The sequence below is a fragment of the Salvelinus fontinalis genome, chromosome 1 (assembly GCF_029448725.1).
Source record: "Salvelinus fontinalis isolate EN_2023a chromosome 1, ASM2944872v1, whole genome shotgun sequence".
In the NCBI taxonomy this organism is placed as follows: Eukaryota; Metazoa; Chordata; class Actinopteri; order Salmoniformes; family Salmonidae; genus Salvelinus; species Salvelinus fontinalis.
The window spans coordinates 47,769,938-47,792,008 of record NC_074665.1 but is presented as its reverse complement, the minus strand read 5'-3'; the positions used below and the strand labels follow the sequence as shown (position 1 = coordinate 47,792,008).

Here is a 22,071-nt window from a genome sequence, read left to right as displayed (position 1 = left end):
ATGGTTCTTGTATAAACGAAATTCCCGAAAGTTCATCTGATGAAAAGCCTGTTTTGTTTTTCACCATGGAAAAGCTAGCCTCACAATGAGTCACCCGGAGTAGTCTGAGCCTTGTTTTAATAGAGTACACACCCACGCTAACAGTTCAACTCCTATGAGTCATTTCCTATGTACTGTACCCACATTCTGAGTACTGCGCGCGGAGCACAGCCGTCCGGACAGGCAGGGAACTTTAGAATGATAGAACATTTTACTTTCGTTTATTGTAGTAAAGCGAAAAATGTCAATGATCATTCACAATATGTATATTTGAACCAGCAGAACTAAAATACCATGACCGCACCCTTTTTGATTTTCCCTTAGCCAACTTCGGGGTGCAAAGTCTGTAAAGATCTGGAATGAATTGTGTTCTCATTGTTATTACCACGCCTGTCACGTCATTCACTGAGCACTGCCAAAAAATACAAATATCTGTCACTTGCATATGGATCCCATAAGCAGTGAAGAAAAGCACTTTACACTGGGGTTGAATACATTCAGGGTTGTTTAAAACTTCACAGAAGAGGAACTTTTGTGATGCAAAGTTGTATTTTTCTGAGAAACACTACAGGGAAATGTATACAATTACAGAAGAGGATACCCATCTTGGTTCACATGAGTAGGTTCTATAACTGTTGCAGTGTTTTTTAGTTTTTTTCTCACTCTCTCATATTTGTTGTATACATGTATGGTATATATTATTTTGTATGGTCATATGCATATGTAACACTTGACTGTCAAATGAGATTGTTTTTTACCATCCTCAGGAAGGAGAAACATCTGTAAAAACACAACGCATAACCCCTCCTCCTATATACAGTATTTGGGCAACCAAATGTTAGGCGCACAAGTGGGAACTGCAACACTCACAGACTCGTGTACATTTGATACTTCTGCTTTTTTAGCAAGATCAAAAGCTTTCCCATGATTGACCTCCCAAAATGTTTAGAAGAGGTCAGAAAACCCTAAGATGAGGAAATGTATTCAACATTCAACTCATGATGCACAAGTTAAAGTTTTTACTAGGAAAACAACTTCTACACTGTGAAATACAAAATGATCACTAGTATGTTCCAAATAACATGTATGTTCATATCACACAATCAGAGCCCACACTCTCTACTCATTTATACCAATCCCAATACCCAGACACAACATTACATCAAAATATTATAGAGGTCTTATTTTGAACTGATACATAACATGTTTTTTGCAATTGACTTTAGATCACCATTCTCACTGGTTTTTTGAGGCCAGTTATGATTTTAGTTCTCACAGGAGCTAACTTCAAACGCATTACCAAGCTCTCATTATACTGTTAACATCGTCGGAACAAAGGAAAATGGTGTTCAGAGGTTCCATTAAAGGCAGAATATGGTTGTAACAGATGTTTTGAGACTAATGTACGAGTAACCTTTAACAAAGTAGTCTTGGAGGACTTGGATGGGACAGCCCATTTAGTATGACACTCATGAGCTGACTATTCCACTGAAATGATGTCATCAGTAATGAGGCACTAAAACCTGCAGATGTTATGTGTGACTGAGTCACTAGGTGGTAGCAACAGGATTGGTCATAACTGGCTTAAGACACGAAGATCTAGCCCAAGGTGATCCTTAATAACACTCCCTTTTGTGCTGATTCTGAGACAAACTAAAAACGGCCAACTTTGTGTCGAATGATTCCTATTGACAATAGTAAGGCTTGACTTTCAGATTGTCCGGGGCAAGTAAAACAAATAAGTGTCAGACAAGCAAAAGATGAATCTATGTTAAAAAATACAAAAAAATAATCACAATATTAAAAAAATTATTTGAATAAGAATATGCTTTTGAGCAGATCTATCTGTAGCCACATGTGGACATTTGCTGATATTCCTTGCTGGTTAGTGAGTTATTTGCCCAGTTATAGCTAATTGTTGGTCAGCACACAGTCATGATATTCCTGGAAATGTAATGTTGTGCGCATCAATCACCTGCATGTGTGCCAATGTGTTTGGGCCCGAGGAGAGAAAGAGAAACATTGAAGCATTTGTAATTAACTAAGCTTAACCAAAAAGCAGCATTTTATAATCATCCTACAGGTTCATGCAGGTCATGTTTATCTATCAGAAAGACCTTTACTTGCCAAATAACTGAGATGAGCTCTATTTCAAAATATAACTTTTCCCAACCAAAAAGGCTGTTCCATGCACAGAGTACTGGCGGCAGCATAGCCGCCAGCTACTAAGCAACAACTTCTAGTAATAAAATAAAACTGAACATATTTTACTCTGTTCTTTTGAAATACATTTTCTTAGTCACATTTTTTCTTAAAAAGGTCCAATGCAGACATTTTTATATCAACATCAAATCATTTCTGGGTAACAAGTACCTTACTGTAATACATTTCCATTAAAATGAAAATTCTCAAGCAAGATTTTTTGTTAAGACTGTCTGGGAGTGGTCTAAGTGGGGAGGGGAAAACTTGCTGTTATTAGCAGAGGTTTGGAACTCTCTTTGTTATTGGTTTATTAACCAATTTCGCACCTGGTGTTGTCACCAGGCAAGCAGAAACACCTTACTCATGCAAACAGGCTGATTTGAAGGTCCTGTGTATATTGTATTTTCAACCAGGAACTATCAGAAAATAACACATCAATTTTGTTCACACTTTTACAGTGTTCGTTTCATCAGCTGTTGTACAATGATACAAAACACAGAAAACACACAATTTGGACTGCACCGGGCCGTATAAGACCTGCCAAAACGTAATTATAATGGAATTCTGTGTGATGACGTAACACTTCAATTGTGGTGCTTTGTGTTCCCCCCCCCTCATTTTTACAGATAGCCTACAGTAAAATAAATTAATGAAAATGCTACTGTGTTCTTAGAAAAATAAAAATCTAGAAGTCTAATGTTAGCCAAGACCTTCATAAACACAACCAAATTATTATTTTGGGGATAGCATATCTGAAATGTATTTATTGGAAGTTGAGGAATAATTCTAACACCATTGGAAAGCTGGTATTCCCCCTCTATTCAACATTGGCCATGTCATTCTGACGTTAAAATCTTAGAATAGCTTCATAGTAGCCTCCGCTGGATCTCCAACAACCGGATGTTCGGGTTTCAGGTGAAATGTAAAGAGCCTGGGAAGTGACTTGCACTTTTGGACATTAACAAGGTGACATTCCATCTTAACTCTTCCTCCACATTTATTGGATTGGTTGAACAGTGCGGTCAATAAATCTCCACTGAAACCTGAATATTTCAGCCTTACAATGTTATAAACATGTCTTCGTTAGTTACCGTTCTTTTAAGAAACCTACTGTAGCCATTTGATCCCTGATTCATTCAATTAGTCAATTATTTATGAAAGACAAAAAGTATTCGGTTGGAACTGGAACTGTGCAATATTTTGGGGGGCTATTTAAGGGTTGCCAATCATCCTCCAGGTGCATCTAAAAGGGGCAGTGTTCTATTTTGAGACAGGTTTGAAAATGCTAAGAAGCCAATATGCAGAGGGTAGCCTACATTTGTCTGATTCTCTATACAGTAGCAACAATGGTCATTTTTATATTGTAAAGTGGTTCCTTGAATCATACAACAATTTTAAGTATCACTCTTTGGTGACTTGAGCTTTCTGACCATAAAAACAAATCTGTCCTACTTGTCTGAAGGACAAGTGGCAAAAAAAAGTTAATTTTTTTATTTTATTTTTTATTTTATTTTACCGTTATTTTACCAGGTAAGTTGACTGAGAACACGTTCTCATTTGCAGCAACGACCTGGGGAATAGTTACAGGGGAGAGGAGGGGGATGAATGAGCCAATTGTAAACTGGGGATTATTAGGTGACCATGATGGTTTGAGGGCCAGATTGGGAATTTAGCCAGGACACCGGGGTTAACACCCCTACTCTTACGATAAGTGCCATGGGATCTTTAATGTCAAGCCCTGCAGTATTATCTGGTGAAATCACTGCACAGGGACATAACGTGATCGTTACAATAATGAAAGAAAGTCAATTTTTACTGAATTGAGTCACATTTGTACACAACTCAACTAGATTTGCATCCAGCGATTGAATCTCAGTTCTTCAGAGTGGTTTTTTCTTAGAATACCGGAAACAAGCACATACAGGTGTTCTCAAGGATGATTCTGCGGAAGTCAATGTACACTACTGTTCAAAAGTTTGGGGTCACTTTGAAACGTCATTGTTTTTTAAAGGAAAAGCAACAAAAAAAAGCCCATTAAAATAACATCAAATTGCTCAGAAATACAGTATAGACATTGTTAATGTTGTAAATGACTATTGTAGCTGGTCGCATTAGAGTGTCTAGTTTGAGAAACAGACGCCTCACAAGTCCTCAACTGGCAGCTTCTTTAAATAGTACCAGCAAAACACCAGTCTCAACAGTGAAGAGGCGACTCCGGGATGCTGGCCTTCTACGCAGTTTCTCTGTCCAGTCTCTGTGTTCTTTTGCCATCTTAATATTTTATTTTTATTGGCCAGTCTGAGATATGGCTTTTTCTGTGCAACTCTGCCTAGAAGGCCAGCATTCCGGAGTTGCCTCGTCACTGTTGACATTGAGACTGGTGTTTTGCGGGTACTATTTAATGAAGCTGCCAGTTGAGGACTTGTGAGGCGTCTGTTTCTCAAACTAGACACTCTAATGTACTTGTCCTCTTGCTCAATTGTGCACCGGGGCCTCCCACTCCTCTTTCTATTCTGGTTAGAGCCAGTTTGCGCTGTTCTGTGAAGGGAGTAGTACACCGCGTTGTACGAGATCTTCAGTTTCTTGGCAATTTCTCGCATGGAATAGCCTTCATTTCTCAGAACAATAGACTGACGAGTTTCAGGAGAAGGTGCTTTGTTTCTGGCCAGTTTGAGCCTGTAATCGAACCCACAAATGCTGATGCTCCAGATACTCAACTAGTCTAAAGGAGGCCAGTTTTATTGCTTCTTTAAGCAAAACAACAGTTTTCAGCTGTGCTAACATAATTGCAAAAGGGTTTTCTAATGATCAATTAGCATTTTAAAATGATACACTAGGATTAGCTAACACAACGTGCCATTGGAACACAGGAGTGATGGTTGCTGGTAATGGGCCTCTGTACACCTATGTAGATATTCCATAATATTTTTTAAATCAGCCATTTCCAGCTACAATAGTAATTTACCACATTAACAATATGTACACTATTTCTGATCAATTTGATGTTATTTTAAAATGGACAAAAAAATATGCTTTTCTTTCAAAAACAAGGACATTTCTAAGTGACCCCCAACTTTTAACGGTAGTGTACACAAATCATACAGTGCCACGACAACGTCCTAGTTAAAAGTTCATTACCACATGGGCAAGATCTGATCGAAAACAAAGATGTGACAGAAAAACAAAAACAGAGTATCCAGAAGTAAGAATACCTTGGTATGTGCACTTCGGTTTTTAGACTCTCTCTCAGTCACAACTATCTGTTTGGTCACTAGCACCAACCGGCAATGACGCAATATAAGAAAGTCCTTCGAAAAGCAAAGACAAAACTAAGCTCTCCAACCACACTCACTTCCATCCATTTATTTTTCCTCCCCTCCCTTATCCCTGTCCTCTTCTTTTCCCTCGGCAGTTAGGTGATGTAGATGCGGTGGAAGTCGTTGGCCCCGAAGGCACAGTTGCACTTGGGGCACTTCCTTTGTCGGGTGTCATAGCGCGTCTTCAGACACTCGTAGCAGAAAACGTGGAAACACTTGGTGAGCACCGTCTCCTTGTCGCGGGTGTTGCAGCACGGACAACGCAGCTTCGCCTGCCAAGGTGTGGAGTACAGAAAATGTACAGTTAACGCTGTAAAATAAAGTGTCACCCATGTACCGCAACACGTGAACCTTCTCACATGTAATTGATCGAAAGGCCATTGCGCCAGGATGTGTGTATTTTTTTTTATTACCTTGTACTGGTTGATCTCCTCCTGCAGGATCTCATCAGCATCAGTGTACACCTCCACTTTCTTCTGTTTCTCCAGCTTTCGTCGTAGCCTGGACAGGTCCTCCTATAAGTCAGCCAGACACAGTCGAATACTTTAGTAGCCTAGATTAAACCTACCGTAAACATTCACACTCCAAATGACCCTTCCCACTGTATTCCCTCCGAAGGTTTTTAGGGGTTTGACAAATTAACATCAGGGCTCCCTCTGGGCGGGAAAAAATACATTCACGTTTAAAAATGAGACTCACCTGGTTAAATAAAGGATACATATGTGGAAAGGACAGACTTGTCAGTAGTTGTGTGTACCTGCGCTCTTTTGAGGTTTCCCAACTCCCTCTCTCTGGCGTTGCGGTTCTCAGACACAGATACCTGGATCTCCCTCAGCTTGGACTGGGTGTGATCCAGCTGCACCTTAAGGTCCTCAGCCAGCTGGGCTGCCTCCACTGCCTGAGATGGAGGGGCAAGAGACACTCAGATACTATTGTCCTTAATAACAGTGGTATTGTTATTCCTTTTTGTGTTATTATTACAATACCAATAGTAAAATTAGTAGTACTATGAGTAGTAGTATTGGTAAGGTAAGTGTGGAAGAAGGGGAGTTTAAAATTGTAAGTAGTATTGTTTTGCTACCTTCCTCTTGTTGAGTTCTAGTGCTTGTATGCGAACTCCTAACTCTTTCTCCAGATTGGTCAGTGAGCTCTGGAGGATGCCCTCTTTCTCCTCCAGCTTCTGTACAACCAATAACTGGGCTTCCACCTGTGACGGATAGCAAGGGGAACCAATCAATCAGACCGGTTTCCTCATTAGCTCAGAAACACAAGTAATATCAGGACTACAATCAAATGTTTTTTTTTTTTTTATTTCAATAGCCATCAGGGATGCACAACATGCAGCCCAAGATATGCTATTTTTTGACCCACGGGTCTCTTAATAAATAAAACAGTCTGCCTTGCCGAATGAGTTACACACCTGTTTTACATCCACCAATTGTAAGTTGCCCTGAAAATAAAAAACACACACGATACTGACAGTTCATCCTCCATAGTCTCTCTCACCTGGGTCTTAAAGGTGAGCACCTGGTCAGCCAGCTCCTCCTTCTCCTCCCTCAGCAGCTTGTAGATCTGGTTGGACTTGATGCGTTCCGACATCAGCTTGAAGTTGGCGTCGTCCTTCTCCCTCAGCTGCTGCATCAGCCGGCTGTTCTGCTCCTGCATGTCCTCAAAGGCCTGGCCCGTCACGTCCATCTCACTCAGTAGGGCCTCCTCCTCCTAGACAGAATGGAGCGGTACAGGGGGGGTGGGAGGTTGGAATAGAGTTGGCATTTGTTTAGTTTTGGATATTTTCTTTTTACTGTTAGTTATGTAGTTTAATTGAATTGGCGGTCAAATCTCTTTGAGAGAGAGACCTGGTACAATACAGCAGATGAAAACACATTAGGTCACACAGTGTTACCTTGCAATGTATCCCGAATGGATCACACAATGTAATTGTAACTAACATGTATCAACTGACTTCACAATGACACCTCATCTAAATGTAATTCAAATACCACTGAATAGCATCGTAACACCTCACTTATCGGCATCGAGATTGCTTAAGAAATCAAACTCCATTGAAATCCTTGGTCAAAAAAATAAATTAAAAAAGCCAAGGCAATTGTGACATTTAACATATTCAACACCTCTGCAACAGTTTTGTTATGTGTGGTGGATACACAGTACCTGTTTGGTGGCCGTGAGCTTCTTCTGTAGGTGGTCGATTGTCTCCTCTGCCACACGGATCTTCCTGAGAGCGTCCTCATCAGCCAGCTTCTTGCTCTCCTTCCTCTCCCGCTCCTCCAGCTCTCGAACACGCACCCGCAACTCATCCACCTGGGACGCAAGGGGAGGGACTTAGATGTAACACATGGACAAACACATAGGCACTCTACCACCTCATAAATCAACCTTTCTTTTTTTTAAGACCAAGATTTTTATAGATAATTCCATTTTTTTTTAATACAGAATACAAGTAATACAAAGTAACAGGACCCAACAAATACCATTTAACTTTACATGTGAGATTTTAGATTTTTTAAATATAACCTCGGCTTTAGACTTGCGCTCTGCTGCCATAAGCTGCACTTTGTCCCTCTGCTCTTTGGGAGCTGATTTGTACATGTCCAAAAGTAGTTTCATCTCCTTCTGAGACTCCTGGGCTTTCCTGAGTGAAAAGGAGAATGAACAGTAGAAGAGTTAGACAATGTGTCTCTTCTACTCTAAGGTCTTCTACTATATTTTATTCTAGGGGTGTGCCGAGTAATCGGACAAAACGAGTACATTAACAGATATGGTGAATTTTCTGAATATGTTTATGATTAGTATTTTTGTAATTATCAGTGATTGGGGAAAAAGTCATTTTCAGCTGCCAGCACACATATCTCAAACAGTGTGAATGAAGCGTTGTGTACTATAAATTGTACTACTCAATTGGCTAGTTTGGCCGTCTGTCAAGAAACGGGCGGGGTGTGGGTTGAGCCTGCTGCCATAACTGGATTAGAACAAGTCGCCGCTCCTGCTCCCTCTGTCTTTGTCGTTATGTCGCGAGCTAAGCCCATGCTTGCTTGCTATTATCATTTTATCCTCGCCCAGGCATTTTCACATTTGAAAATGACAAATGCAGATAGTTAATTTTCATGGTACAAATGTTGTGGCATAAGTGTAGGGAGAACATTTTTGCTCCTTTTGAAAGCATTTTTTATTTTATTTTTTATATGGGGCAAGCAAATTACCTTCAACTAAATCTGGGTCTGGAATAAATGCAGGCAGCAGTAGCCAGCCAGCCAGCCATGCATTATATATTAGCCTATTTTGTTGATAATTGAATAGGACTAAGTAAGTCAATCATATGCATTTTCAGCTGTCAGGATAATTTCTTAACTTTGAACAATGCGCGAAGGAACATAACGATGTGCTCTGAGATGTACTCTGAGTGATAGTGCTGTGATGTGCACTTCCGGTATAGGCTTTACCTGCATTTAAAGGTCACTTCCAGGTTTTCCAATCACAAGTAAATCTGATAACGAGTATCAAGTGTGATAAAACGGATCGAATAACGAATACGAGTATGAACAGATCTGCACACCCCTACTTTATTCAGTGTAATATGAAAAGGGAAGTTGTGGGTTCTATAACCAAAAACAAAACATACTTAAGTTCCGCCCTCAGCATCTTCAGGGTGTCCGAATCTTTCCTCTTCAACTCCTCGCTGCGCTGTCGCTCTCTTTCTCGCTCCCTCTCTCGTTCCCTCTCAGTCTCCCTCTCTCTCTCCCGGGCCCGCTGTCTCTCCAGCTCCCTCCTCCTCTCCTCCTCCTCCTCTTGGTCTTCATCCTCCTCTTTCTTCACCTCCAGGCTGTCGCTCACTGGCTCCTCCAATGACAGAAGCCCGGTGTCACCACTCTGACACCGCAACTGACAAAGGGACAGGGATAGAAAATGTATTTGGGACATCAATCGCGTTGATCACTTATTTTCATAGCAAATATCATGATTCAAATAAGTCACGTTGATCCTCATCTATTAACCAAATATTGTGCAACTCAAGTTTTGTTGAACCACATGAGCGAACAGCCTTACCAGGGCCAACTCAAGGTTCTAGTTAGCCTATAATAAGGGTCCAGAGTAGAGCCTTGCAAGGGGATTAATTTTAAGCGAGCAGTACCCTACCCAGGCCAATTGATTCTGGAAAATTCAAGGCCCTGTCCGAAACCAGAAATAACTTCCTCCATTAGTAAATCCATTAGCTGCTCCTCTCCATCTGTCACTTGCTCCCTGCACTCAGCTCATTGCAGCTCTGAGTCGGAGTATCCATAGCAACGGATCCGCTTGAGTTGCTCTGCTCATCGAAGAGACATGAGAGCAGTTAGCGGTTTGCTACTTTGTCACGCCGACACAACTCAAGGACCATTAGTTTCTGTGAAATAATCTCTCCCGTCTTATATTTGACGAGGTTGAAGTACTTCTGACACCATGTTATTATCTTAGTCAGATATGACTGTACTGCGCTGCAGAGCATACGCAAGTGGCTCAGCTTCAAAATGTTAGTGATAGCCGAGCGCCATCCGTACCCTAGTTACTGATGAAAAAAGAAAAACTGTCCCTACCCTAGCCCGATGTATAATGTCGGGGCCCTGTCGGGCTCAGGTCGGATAGCAGCACCCTAGTCCAGAGTTTATCCTGACCTGGTCAGGTCATCTGGTTAGAAAAATTGCCTGGCTCTTTCCGCATATTGATTAAATATGCAAAATTTAATATAAAATATATATATATATATATATATATATATATATATTCAGAAGAAAGTCTATTGGTCTCACGTAGAGGATCCGCCGCCCTACCTTGTTGATCTCCATCTGTGTTTCTCGGAGCTTCCGCTTGTAACGCTGCACGTCACCTTTCAACTGGTGGTTGTGGTTCTGGAGGCTGCTGATGAGGTGGCGCATCTCTCTGTTGATTGGGCCTGAGGGAAAGATCAAAAGGGGACAGAAGGATTGATAAGGAAACGACGACCGTGCGTTTCAGTCAGAGCCGCTGTTTTGTCTGACTGTAGTCTGCGTGTGCTAAACTTGTGAAGTATCGCCAAACTAGTGAGCAATATGGATAGTGATAACAGGATAGGACATTCATTCCAAACACAGTCAACATCCTTGGTTGGGGGGGGGGGGGGGGATTAAGACTGACAATCATCCATTCAAGATTCTCACTGAGAAAATGTTGCTTTCTATGGGAAACTGTTAATGATAGAAACAAGCCTCGGGAGTGAGAGGTGTTGTGAAGATGAGACGTTACCTGCTTGCTCGTTGGCCGCCAGGTTCTGCTCAAACTCGATGCGCAGCATCTCGTACTCCTTGCGCACCTGGGCCAGCGTGTCTTCCAGCTGGATGACCTCTGTGCGGAGCTTCTTCTGTAGGGACAGCTCGTCACTCTGAACAGGTGACAAACCCCACAGCTTTTGTTGGCGGCAGTCCAACGGCAACGTCACAACAAACCTCTGACGTCCTGACTAGTTTTGGCCAGTTTTTACTGATTGTGACACGATCCACTTTCCAAGCATATAAAGAGAGCCTGTCTGTTTCTACTTACGCCAAATTGGTCATGTTTTGCCCAAACACAAGGCACTGTAGTCATGGCAATGACATACCATTGTGGAATGCAGAGCTAGTCAGCTCCCCGGGCTGCTGTAACCCGGGCTGTACAAAATACCTTTCTAACCACATATATTCCTAGTGTATTCATGATATATATGCCAGACCTGGGTTCAAATAGTATTTGTTTTCTTTCAAATATTTTAGCTGCGCTTGATTGAGTTTGCCTGGCACAATGGAAACAATGGAATAGTCCCAAAATTGCAAAACCCATCCATCTGGTACCCCAAGCAGGGGTTGGGGGGATACTATTTGAACCCAGATCTGATACGCTGAAATGTTTGTTACTTTGAAAATCAGTGGCTCCCTCCTACACTTTAGTAATTTGTCAGATTATTTTATCAGAGCGACAATCAGTCCATTCAACTAAGGGAGGTAAATTAACCATGGGTCATAATCATTGCAAGTAAAACCTTCTTCTAAATAGCCGCTCTCTGCAAAAATCAGTGCTCCTGACCTCCATGTGCTCTATCTGTCTGAGGTGGGCGTTCTTTGCGGTGAGGAGCAGGGCCCGGGCCTCATCCAGCTGGGTCTTCACCCCCAAAGACTCGTTGTAGAGCAGGGAGAACTGGGACTGCAGGCACTTGTAGTCCACGGTCTCCTTCACCACATCCTCTGGAATATTTTTCAGGTCCAACTGAAAAGGTAGTTAAGTGAGTGAATTATCCCCCCCATACACTGTAAGACACCTTGGGACATAGTGAAAAACTAAATGACTGCAATTCCTTTGGGATAGAGCAAACAGACAAGGGAACATTGGCCAAGAAATTACATACACAGTATACATTCAGTGATCATAACATAAAACAATTATAAACACTAACATTTGTTTAAGTGTTTACAGTGCCTTAAGGAAGTATTCATACCCCATGACTTATTCCACATTGTTGTGTTAGAGCCCGAATTTAAAATGGATTAAATTTATATTTTTTCTCACCGATCTACAACAATACCCCATAATGACAAAGTGAAAACATGTTTTTCGAAAACGTTGCTAATTTCTTGAGAATTAAATAAAGAAATATGTAATATACACCGGAGTCAATGATTTGTATTAGAACCATTGGCGGCGATTACAGCTTTGAGTCATCTTGTATCTTGTATGTCTGTATCAGCTTTGCACATCTGGATTTCCCCCCATTGTTCCTTGCAGATTTTCACAAGATATGTTAAGTTAGATGGGGAGCGGCAGTGAACAGCAATCTTCAAGTCTTTCCACAAATGTTCAATGGGATTCAAGTCTGGGATTAACCTGTTCGATTCTGGGTTAACACACCAAACAATTTCCACATTATTGTTCTGAAGCCATTCCAGCATTGCTTTGGCTTTATGCTTGGGGTCATTGTCCTGTTGGAACGTAAATCTTCGCCCCAGTCAAAGGTTGTTTGCACTCTGAAGCAGGTTCTCATCAAGGATTTGCCAGTATTTGGCTCAATTCATTGTTCCCTCTATCCTTACCAGTCTCCCAGTCCCTGCCACTGAAAAGCATCCCCATAGCATGATGCTGCCACCACTATGCTTCACGGTAGGGATGGTGTTAGACGGGTGATGAGCTGTGCCTGGTTCTCCAAACATAGAGCTTTGCATTCAGGCCAAAGAGTTAAATTTTTGTCTCATCAGACCAAAGAATATTTTGCCTTATGTTCTCAGTCTTTCAAATGCCTTCTTGCAAACTCCAGGCGTGCTGTCATGTGCCTTTTTTATCAAAGCCCAGATTGGTGAAGCGCTGTAGAGTCTGTTGTCCTTCTGGCAGGTTCTCCCATCTAAGCCAAGGAACTCTGTAGTTCTGTCAGAGTGGTCACTAGGTTCTTGGTCACCTCCATGACCAAGGACCTTCTTGCCGGTTGCGCAGTTTGATCGGACGGCACAATGAAGGAGACCACCGCGCTTTTGGAAACTTTCAACACTGTCGAAATTGTTTTATACCCTTCCCCAGATATATGCCTCATCACAATTCTATCTCAGAGATCTATGGACAGTTCCTTGGACTTCATGGTGTAGCTTCTGCTCTGACATCCACGGTCAACTGTGGGACCTTTTATATAGACAGGTGTGTTTCTTTCTAAATCATGTCCAAACAACTGAATTGGCCACAGGTGCACTCCAATCAAGTTGTAGTGACATCTCAAGGATGATCAAAGGAAATTGGATGCACCGGAGCTTAATTTGGAGTGTCATTTAATTTGAAATAAATGTGAAAACATGTTTTCACTTTGTCATTATGGGATATTGTGTGTAGATGGGTGATATTTATTTTTTAATCAATGTTGAATTTAGGCTGTAACAACATCATTTGGAAAAAGTCAAGGGGTATATGAATATTTTCTGAAGCCACTGTGTCTCTTCTACAATTGTAATCATCTGACTCATGATTGTCTGAATAGTGAGCATCTCCTTTGTTAAGCCGACATAACAGAATGCACAGCGTATTGTCTTGTATTCCCTCAGAGGGGGATGCTGTTGTACCTTGAGTTTCTCGCTCTCCCTGACAGCCTCCTGGAGCTCCTGCTGTAGTTTCTCCAGGTCTGCCATGCGGTTGTTGGCCAGCTCCTGGTTCTGCTCCAACTCTGCATTCAGGCTCTCAAACTAACGGATATAATAATTACAATATGGCCTCCCGGGTGGCGCAGTGGTCTAGGGCACTGCATCGCAGTGCTAGCTGCGCCACCAGAGTCTCTGGGTTCGCGCCCAGGCTCTGTCGCAGCCGGCCGCGACCGGGAGGTCCGTGGGGCGACGCACAATTGGCATAGCGTCGTCCGGGTTAGGGAGGGTTTGGCCGGTAGGGATATCCTTGTCTCATCGCGCTCCAGCGACTCCTGTGGCGGGCTGGGCGCAGTGCGCGCTAACCTAGGGGGCCAGGTGCACGGTGTTTCCTCCGACACATAGGTGCGGCTGGCTTCCGGGTTGGGGGCGCGCTGTGTTAAGAAGCAGTGCGGCTTGGTTGGGTTGTGCTTCGGAGGACGCATGGCTTTCGACCTTCGTCTCTCCCGAGCCCGTACGGGAGTTGTAGCGATGAGACAAGATAGTAATTACTAGCGATTGGATACCACGAAAATTGGGGAGAAAATGGGATAAAAAAATAAAAAATAATAATAATTACAATATGGAGTTAATTTGTATCACTTTGGGCACTAGGCCGTCATTGTAAATAAGAATTTGTTCTTAACTGACTTGCCTAGTTAAATAAAGGTTAAATAAATATGACAGGGTTGGAAACAACAATGCATCAAAACAAGATGGAAGGGAAGGTCAAGGATGGTTGGACAATAGGATGGTTGGACAATAGGATGGTTGGATAATAAGATGGTTGGACAATAGTCTGCACCCACCTTCTGTATATTGAGGGTGATCTGGCCACCGGGTAGCCCCCCTGAGCTGCCAGTGGTGTAGTAGCCCGAGGTCAACTGGACAGAACAATCAGAGAGGGTTTAGCGAACCTGGCCCATACATTAGTACACTAACCCAGACATATTACAATAGCTATATAGATGTGGTTACAGTCCTCATTTCCGCGATAAAACATCAAGACATTATTTTACCCATGTACATACAGCAGGACATCAATAAACCCCCCCCCCCCCCCCCCCCCCCCCCCCCCACACACACAGCTGCTATTCAATGGACGGCATGCTCTGCTGCTTCAGCCTTATCGCTGGCCATCGATGCATAACGGAGTGACATCAGCGATGACAAGACACGAGAACTACACACACACACCTGCTCCATTACACACACAAAGTAAATTAAGTGCACACCCACCGACGCACACAAATTACGCACACACCTGCTCCAATGCCTCAGCCAGATGCTTGTTGAGCTTCTGTTCCCTCTTACGGAGCTTCTCGATGTCCCACTGCAGATCCTCCACAGCAGTCTCCATCTCAGACACCTTGGTCTCCGAGCTTGTCACCTTATCCACAAGCTCGTTGTACTGTTAAAGAGGAGCAGAGATGAGAGCAAAAATGTGATTATGAAATTGGTTGGATGAGTCCACACAATCGCCATGTATTACCACCGATGAGAACTAGCAGACATTCACATTGAGGAGGATACAAAAGCTTGAAAGACGACACTATGGAGATGTGGGCATTCCCAACACACACACACACACTATACATGACAGGGTGAGGTAACATACCTCCATAGACATCTTGTGGTGTCTGCCCTGCAGGGAGGAGGCCAGGTCTTGCAGTCTGCCATTCTCCTCGAGCAGAGTACGATTCAGACGGAGCATCTCTTCCTGGCTATCATCCTCACACGCTGACAAAGACAACACAGTCACTATGGTTACTCAACTAGTGATTACATATGCCACGTAGCATATGCTTCTATCCAAAGCGACTTACAGGAATTTAACACGAGATCAAAGTGAATGTCACACTAGAGACCAGCGTGAATGTCACACTAGAGACCAGAGTGAATGTCACACTAGGCACCAGAGTGAATGTCATACTAGGCACCAGAGTGAATGTCATACTAGGCACCAGAGTGAATGTCACACTAGGCACCAGAGTGAATGTCACACTAGGCACCAGAGTGAATGTCACACTAGGGACCAGAGTGAATGTCACACTAGGGACCAGAGTGAATGTCACACTAGGGACCAGAGTGAATGTCACACTAGGGACCAGAGTGAATGTCACACTAGGGACCAGAGTGAATGTCACACTAGGGACCAGAGTGAATGTCACACTAGGGACCAGAGTGAATGTCACACTAGGGACCAGAGTGAATGTAACACTAGGGACCAGGGTGAATGTCATAGTAGGGACCAGAGCGAATATCATAGTTGGGAACCCCTCTATATTATTATGCTAAATGTAGAACCCACATGTTGCTACAAACAGAAAGTGAAAAGCTCCCGAGTCATGATAAGCGAGTGAATAGTTACCTGCGGACAGGATCTGGGTGCATAGGCCGTCGATGCGGCTGTGGAGCCTGTCGAAGACGCAGACCATGCAGGCAGCGGCCTCCTTGCTGAACTGCATCCTGTCCCGCAACTGCAGGCTGAGCTCCTCCTCACTGCTGTTGTCCAAAGTGGAGAGGAAGGCTTTGGTACTCTCACTGAGGGTAGTAGTGGGCGGCGGGGCTAAACAGTCAGGATGAGAAGACTTAGGTTGTGTTTTTTTTTATTTAACTAGGCAAGTCAAATTCTTATTTACAAAAGACGGCCTAGAAGTAAGTGATAAGTGATAGAAAGGTTTAGTGCTTGATGTTGCCATACCTCACACCAGTTATTATCGGCCGCAACGCAATGGACTCAGAGGTATCATTACTTCTGATCAGAGGCTAGAAATGCGTAGATAAAAAGGTTGAGAGAGAGCAGGAATCATCTTTACCGATTGTCGAGTCCTGCTGTGGTTCACGAGCTATCTCCATACCGTCGGGTGGTGGAGGCTGTTGCTCTTCGTGTTCTGGCGCTGGGAGTGGGGCTGAAGGAGGGGGTGGTGGGATCATCATGCCATCCGCGTCCATTGGGGTAGGGGCAGAAACAGGAGTAGTGGGCGGTGCCGGGACCACCGTGGGGTCAATGCGTTGGCGCAGGACGTGAACATTTTCTTCCAACTGGAAGTTAGAGAAGGAGGGCAATTGAGTATGTGTGGGGGAGTTTACACTTTAAGTTAAGAACATGTCTATGTTCCTTCACGGCAGCAAATGATTGTAGGACGTACGTACCTGGGACCAGTAGCGATTCACAATGAGCAGTGTGGTATCGTCAGTAGCTTGTCGCTTTTCCAGCTTCTCGATCTTCTCCCGCAGCTCATCCTCCATAGTCTGCCTCTGCTCCAGACGCTCACTCAGCTTTTTGTTCTTAAACTGGATCACCTTCATGTCCATCTCCTCCTGCAGATGTCACGTGATAATAAAGAAGATCAATGAAATCATCCCTCCCGTATAGTTAAGCACAGACAAGACCCAGTTGTGGGGGACAAAAAGATGACGACTAACCGTAGAGGACACTCCCCCAATGCGTATGGGCTCAATGAGAGTGGTGGTGGGCTTTTCCTCTTTTTTACACTTCTTCTCAGGTGGACCAGGGGAGCTGTCCCCACCTGAGGCTCGCTTCCCTCCCCCGGTGCCAGACATGGTTACTGCTTCTGTAACAAAAGCGTGACAGCCGTTTTAGGACACAAAGCCGATGAAAAGGGGGCATTTCGTTTGAACAACTTCATTTGTCAGCTGCCTATGGCCTCTACGAAGAGATATTTATGATGACAAGACTAATCATCTCCCCGTGTCAACACCAGGGTTGTCATTGTGTCCAACTTCTGAAGTTTAATTTAGAAAATGTTACTGAAACTATCTACTATCTAGTATATAACTACAAATAATTTATGTGGATTGCTTACAATTGCTCAAGTTGGCAAAATAATTCAGATTTGTATATGCCAATTCAATGAAGGCCAGAATGTCCCGCTAGCTAACTTTCTAGCTATCCCATTTCTGAAGTGTGGAATATGTAAACATGCAAAGTGGTATTCAAAACTTGGCAGAGTAGCTATCCATGTTAGCTACCTAAATAGCAGTAGTTGCATGCTTAACGAACACTACATGACCAAAAGTATGTGGACACATGCTCGTCGAACATCTCATTCCAAAATAATGCGCATTAGTATGGAGTTGATCCCACTTTTCTGCCATAACAGCCTCCACTCCTCTGGGAAGGCTTTCCACTAGATATTGGAACATTGCGGCTGGGACTTGCTTCCATTCAGCTACAAGAGCATTAGTGAGGTCGGGCACTGATGTTTGATAATTAGGCCTGGCTCGCAGTCTGCGTTCCAATTCATCCCAAAGGTGTTCGATGGGGTTGAGGTCAGGTCTCTGTGCAGACCAGTCAAGTTCTTCCACACCAATCTCAACAAACCATTCCTGTAAGGAACTCGATTTGTGCACGGGGCCTTTGTCATGCTGAAACAGGAAAGGGCCTTCCCCAAACTGTTGGCACAAAGTTGGAAGCACAGAATCGTCTAGAATGTCAATGTATGCTGTAGCGTAAATTTCCCTTCACTGGAGCTAAGGGGCCTAGCCCGAACCATGTAAAACAGACCCAGACCATTATTCCTTCTCCACCAGACTTTACAGTTGGCACTATGCATTCAGGCAGTTAGCATTCTTCTGGCATCCGCCAAACCCAGATGGTGAAGCATGATTCATCACTGCAGAGAACGCGTTTCCACTGCTCCAGAGTCCAATGGCTGCGAGCTTTACACCACTCCAGCCGACGCTTGGCATTGCGCATGGTGATCTTAGGATTGTGTGCGGCTGCTCAGCCATTGAAACCCATTCCATGAAGCTCCCGAGGAACAGTTATTGTGCTGATGTTGCTTCCAGAGGCAGTTTGGAACTCGATAGTGAGTGATGCAACCGAGGACAGACGATTTTTACGCACTACAGCACTCGGCGGTCCCGTTCTGTGAGCTTGTGTGGCCTACCAATTCTCGGCTGAACCATTGTTGGCCTTAAGTCATTTTCACTTCACAATAACAGCACTTACAGTTGACCAGGGTAGTTCTAGCAGTGCAGAAATTTTGACCAACAGACTTGATGGAAAGGTGGGATCCTATGACGGTGCCACATTGAAAGTCACTGAGCTCTTCGGTAAGGCCAGTCTACTGCCAATGTTTGTCTATGAAGATTGCATGGCTATGTTGTGAAATAGCCGAACCCACTAATATGAAGGGGTGTCCACATACTTTTTTATACAGTGTATATTTTACTAGTTAGTTTAACTAACGTTTGAAAGAATATAGCTAGCTAACAGGCTAATGCTAATTGTAATGAATGCTAACGTTAGCCTGCAAGCAGATTAGAGTTATACGGCCTATGCACTCGAATCACTTTGAAATGTTTACTACATTTAATCACACGTTTTTATTTCAAGATCACTACCAACTATCACAAACCTTCACTAGCAAAAAAAAATAATTTGTAAAACATAGTCACTAACCGGAGATGACGACAGCAATTATTCAAGCAGCTTCCTGTACGGCACGGTAAGCGTACCGATGAGAAAGTCGTTTCATTAAACTCAAAGGTCCTGTAGTCAGTTTCTGAATGTTTTTTTTTTACTGTATAGTTACCTAAATGCCTAATAGAATGCATGCTGTACACATTTTGTCATTATTCAATAAATATCCAAACGTTGTGTTATACGATTAATTATGTGAAATACTGTTTAGTCCATGCCACGCCTCACTTCGTCCTCATGATGGCACTACAGTCTACAGCCCCTTCATATGCATTGTTGTCTGTAAATAATTGTTCGCGGAGAAGACGTCTAAGAAAAGTTTAATCATTGTGAATGCAGCTGGACGTTTTTTGTTAGTTGGTGTGCCTAATTTGGTATTTTGTATGTCGTTTTCCCGCTTTCTCGCAATGTTTTTGTATTTTCTCATTCAATACTCCGTCCAACTGGTGGCGGTAATGCACCATGAACATTGGATGCCAACAGCAGTTAAACCCCATTGAAGAAGAACCATTTTTGTTCATGTGTTAAGGTAAGGAGGTAAGAATGTAAACAATCAAGATGGTAGCTTAACGTTAGAAACCCTGGAAATATTTGCAATGACATAGTTGCCCTTCAGTTTGGTAGTATTGTCAGTCGGATGCTACGACACTATTTATCTTCTATCAATCTTGTAGTTTGATCAGATTTGGTAAGTAATGTTAGCGCGTGAACCAATTTAAACGTGTGCAGCTAGTTATACATTTTCTAGATAAGCTAACGTTAGCAGTTAGTTAACCTTGCTGTGATCATATCGGTCAAAATTAAAATATGTTGTCTTCTTATGTGTAGCTAGCTACAGTAGGTAGCTATGTCAATTGCTGGTGGTGTATTGCCATACATGTTTTGCTAAGTTTCAGCACTCGCCGGCTAGCTACATCATCCAGCTTGAGGTAGCTACTGTAACAGGCAAGTGGCAACCTAGCTGAGTTTACCAAACTCTACATACGATAGAGTTGTAAAAATGTCCATTCTTTAATGCTTTCCTTGACCTATGTTTGTCCTTTTGTAAATGCAAGCTTTTCTTTGGTTGTTGGAGCCGACTAAACACAACTCCACTAACAACGTTAGTAGTGTGGACGGACTGGATCTCTGGCATCACATAAAATAATTTTTCAATAAAAAACGATTGATTTCAGCACCCAAAGAATAGACCGCAATTACATAGAACAATGTCATGTGTACGTGTGGGCTATTTTTTGGGTATTAAAACCTGTATTTTATTTATTTACTTAATTTTGTGATATCGGAGATCCAGTCCGTTCAAAGTAGTTGCTGCTCAACTCCATAAATAGTTGAGTTTAACCGGTTATGGGTGCTGAATTCCATCCTTTCTGTACTTGTACATATCGTGAAGTTGAGAAACTCAGCTAGTGGCAACTTAGTCTGATTAATCAGGCTCTAATAGACTATTTAATTTGTGTGTATGTATACAGTACCAGTAAAAAATTTGGACACACCTACCTACTCATTCAATGGTTTGTCTTTAGTTTGACTATTTTCTAAATTGTATAATAGTAGTGAAAACATCAAATCTATGAAATGGCACATGGAATCATGTAGTCACCCAAAAAGTGTTAAACAAATAAAAATCTATTTTAGATTCTTCAAAGTAGCCACCCTTTGCCTTGATGACAGCTTTGGACACTCTTGGCATTCTCTCAACCAACTTCACCTGGAATGCTTTTCCAACAGTCTTGGAGTTCCCACATATGCTGAGCTCTTGTTGGCTGCTTTTCCTTAACTGTGCGGTCCAACTCATCCCAAACTATCTCAATTTGGTTGAGGTCGGGTGATTGTGGAGGCCAGGTCATCTGATGTAGTACTCATCACACTACTTCTTGGTCAAATAGCCCTTACACAGCCTGGAGATGTGTTGGGTTATTGTCTTGTTGAAAAACAAATGATAGTCCCACTAAGCACAAACCAGATGGGATGGCGTATCGCTTCAGAATGCTGTGGTAGGCATGCTGGTTATTAATTAAGTATACCTTGAAATCTAAATAAATCACTGACTGTCAAAGCACCCCCATACCATCACACCTCCTCCATGGGAATCACACATGCGGAGATCATGCCTTCACCTACTCTGCGTCTCACAAAGACATGGTGGTTAGAACCAAAAATCGCAAATTTGGATTTCCACCGGTCTAATGTCCATTGCTTGTGTTTCTTGGCCCAAGCAAGTCTTTTCCTCTTATTCTTGTCCTTTAGTAGTGTTTTTTTCCAGCAATTTGACCATGAAGGCCTGATTCACGCAGTCTCCTCTGAACAGTTGATATTGAGATGTGTCAGTTACTTGAACTCTGTGAAGCATTTATTTGGGCTGCAATCTGAGGCTGTTAACTCTAATAAACTTATCCTCTGCAGCAGATGTAACTCTGGGTCTTCCTTTCCTGTGGCGGTCCTCATGAGAGCCAGTTTCATCATAGCATTTCATGGTTTTTGCGACTGCACTTGAAGAAACAAAGTTCTTGAAATTTTCCGCATTGACTGACCACCATGTCTTAAAGTAATGATGGACTGTCATTTCTCTTTGCTTATTAGAGCTGTTCTTGCCATAATATGGACTTGGTCTTTTACCAAATAGGGCTATCTTCTGTATATCACCCCTACCTTGTCACAAGACAACTGATTGCCTCAAACGCATTAAGAAGGAAAGAAATTCCACAAATTAACTTTTTAACAAGGCACACCTGTTAATTGAAATGCATTCCAGGTGACTACCTCTTTAAGCTGGTTGAGAGAATGCCAAGATTGTGCAAAGCTGTCATCAAGGCAAAGGGTGGCTACTTTGAAGAAGATGAAATATAAAATATATTTTGATTTGTTCATAACACTTTTTGGTTGCTAGATGATTCCACATGTTATG

General features: G+C 42.7%; 2 protein-coding genes across 4 annotated transcripts in view; one reads left to right on the top strand and one right to left on the bottom strand.

Moving 5' to 3' along the window:
• Window positions 1-2,290: 2,290 nt before the first annotated feature.
• On the bottom strand, window positions 2,291-19,208 carry rnf40 (ring finger protein 40). Of its 3 annotated transcripts, none has more exons than XM_055924354.1 (20): window positions 19,143-19,208; window positions 17,141-17,289; window positions 16,868-17,035; window positions 16,531-16,756; window positions 16,083-16,280; window positions 15,330-15,451; window positions 14,976-15,122; window positions 14,521-14,595; window positions 13,658-13,777; window positions 11,649-11,828; window positions 10,836-10,971; window positions 10,385-10,506; window positions 9,199-9,458; window positions 8,094-8,211; window positions 7,731-7,880; window positions 7,065-7,277; window positions 6,640-6,765; window positions 6,316-6,456; window positions 5,972-6,073; window positions 2,291-5,830 (listed from the first exon to the last, which is right to left on the bottom strand). In XM_055924354.1, the coding sequence occupies exons 2-20, from the start codon at window positions 17,276-17,278 to the stop codon at window positions 5,654-5,656; spliced, it is 2,919 nt and encodes a 972-aa protein (XP_055780329.1). In that variant the 5' UTR covers window positions 17,279-17,289; window positions 19,143-19,208; the 3' UTR covers window positions 2,291-5,653. The 3 variants fall into 3 exon arrangements, with proteins under 3 accessions (XP_055780329.1, XP_055780331.1, XP_055780330.1); XM_055924356.1 differs by having other exon boundaries at window positions 7,065-7,274; XM_055924355.1 differs by lacking the exon at window positions 19,143-19,208 and adding an exon at window positions 18,690-18,786.
• Window positions 19,099-22,071, top strand: part of phkg2 (phosphorylase kinase, gamma 2 (testis)) — a 22,212-nt gene continuing 19,239 nt past the window's right edge. Inside the window, exons 1-2 of the mRNA XM_055924357.1 lie at window positions 19,099-19,188; window positions 19,647-19,692. The gene's annotated coding sequence lies outside the window, so the exon portion shown is untranslated. The remainder of the gene's footprint in view (window positions 19,189-19,646; window positions 19,693-22,071) is intronic.

Excerpts from the sequence above, each read along its gene's own strand:
- rnf40 (XM_055924354.1), bottom strand. The coding sequence starts at position 17,278 with ATGTCTGGCACCGGGGGAGGGAAGCGAGCCTCAGGTGGGGACAGCTCC. Across the intron at positions 15,452-16,082 it reads CACCCAGATCCTGTCCGCAG|CGTGTGAGGATGATAGCCAG; the intron begins GTAACTATTCAC and ends TGTCTTTGTCAG. Across the intron at positions 7,278-7,730 it reads AGCTCACGGCCACCAAACAG|GAGGAGGAGGCCCTACTGAG; the intron begins GTACTGTGTATC and ends CATTCTGTCTAG.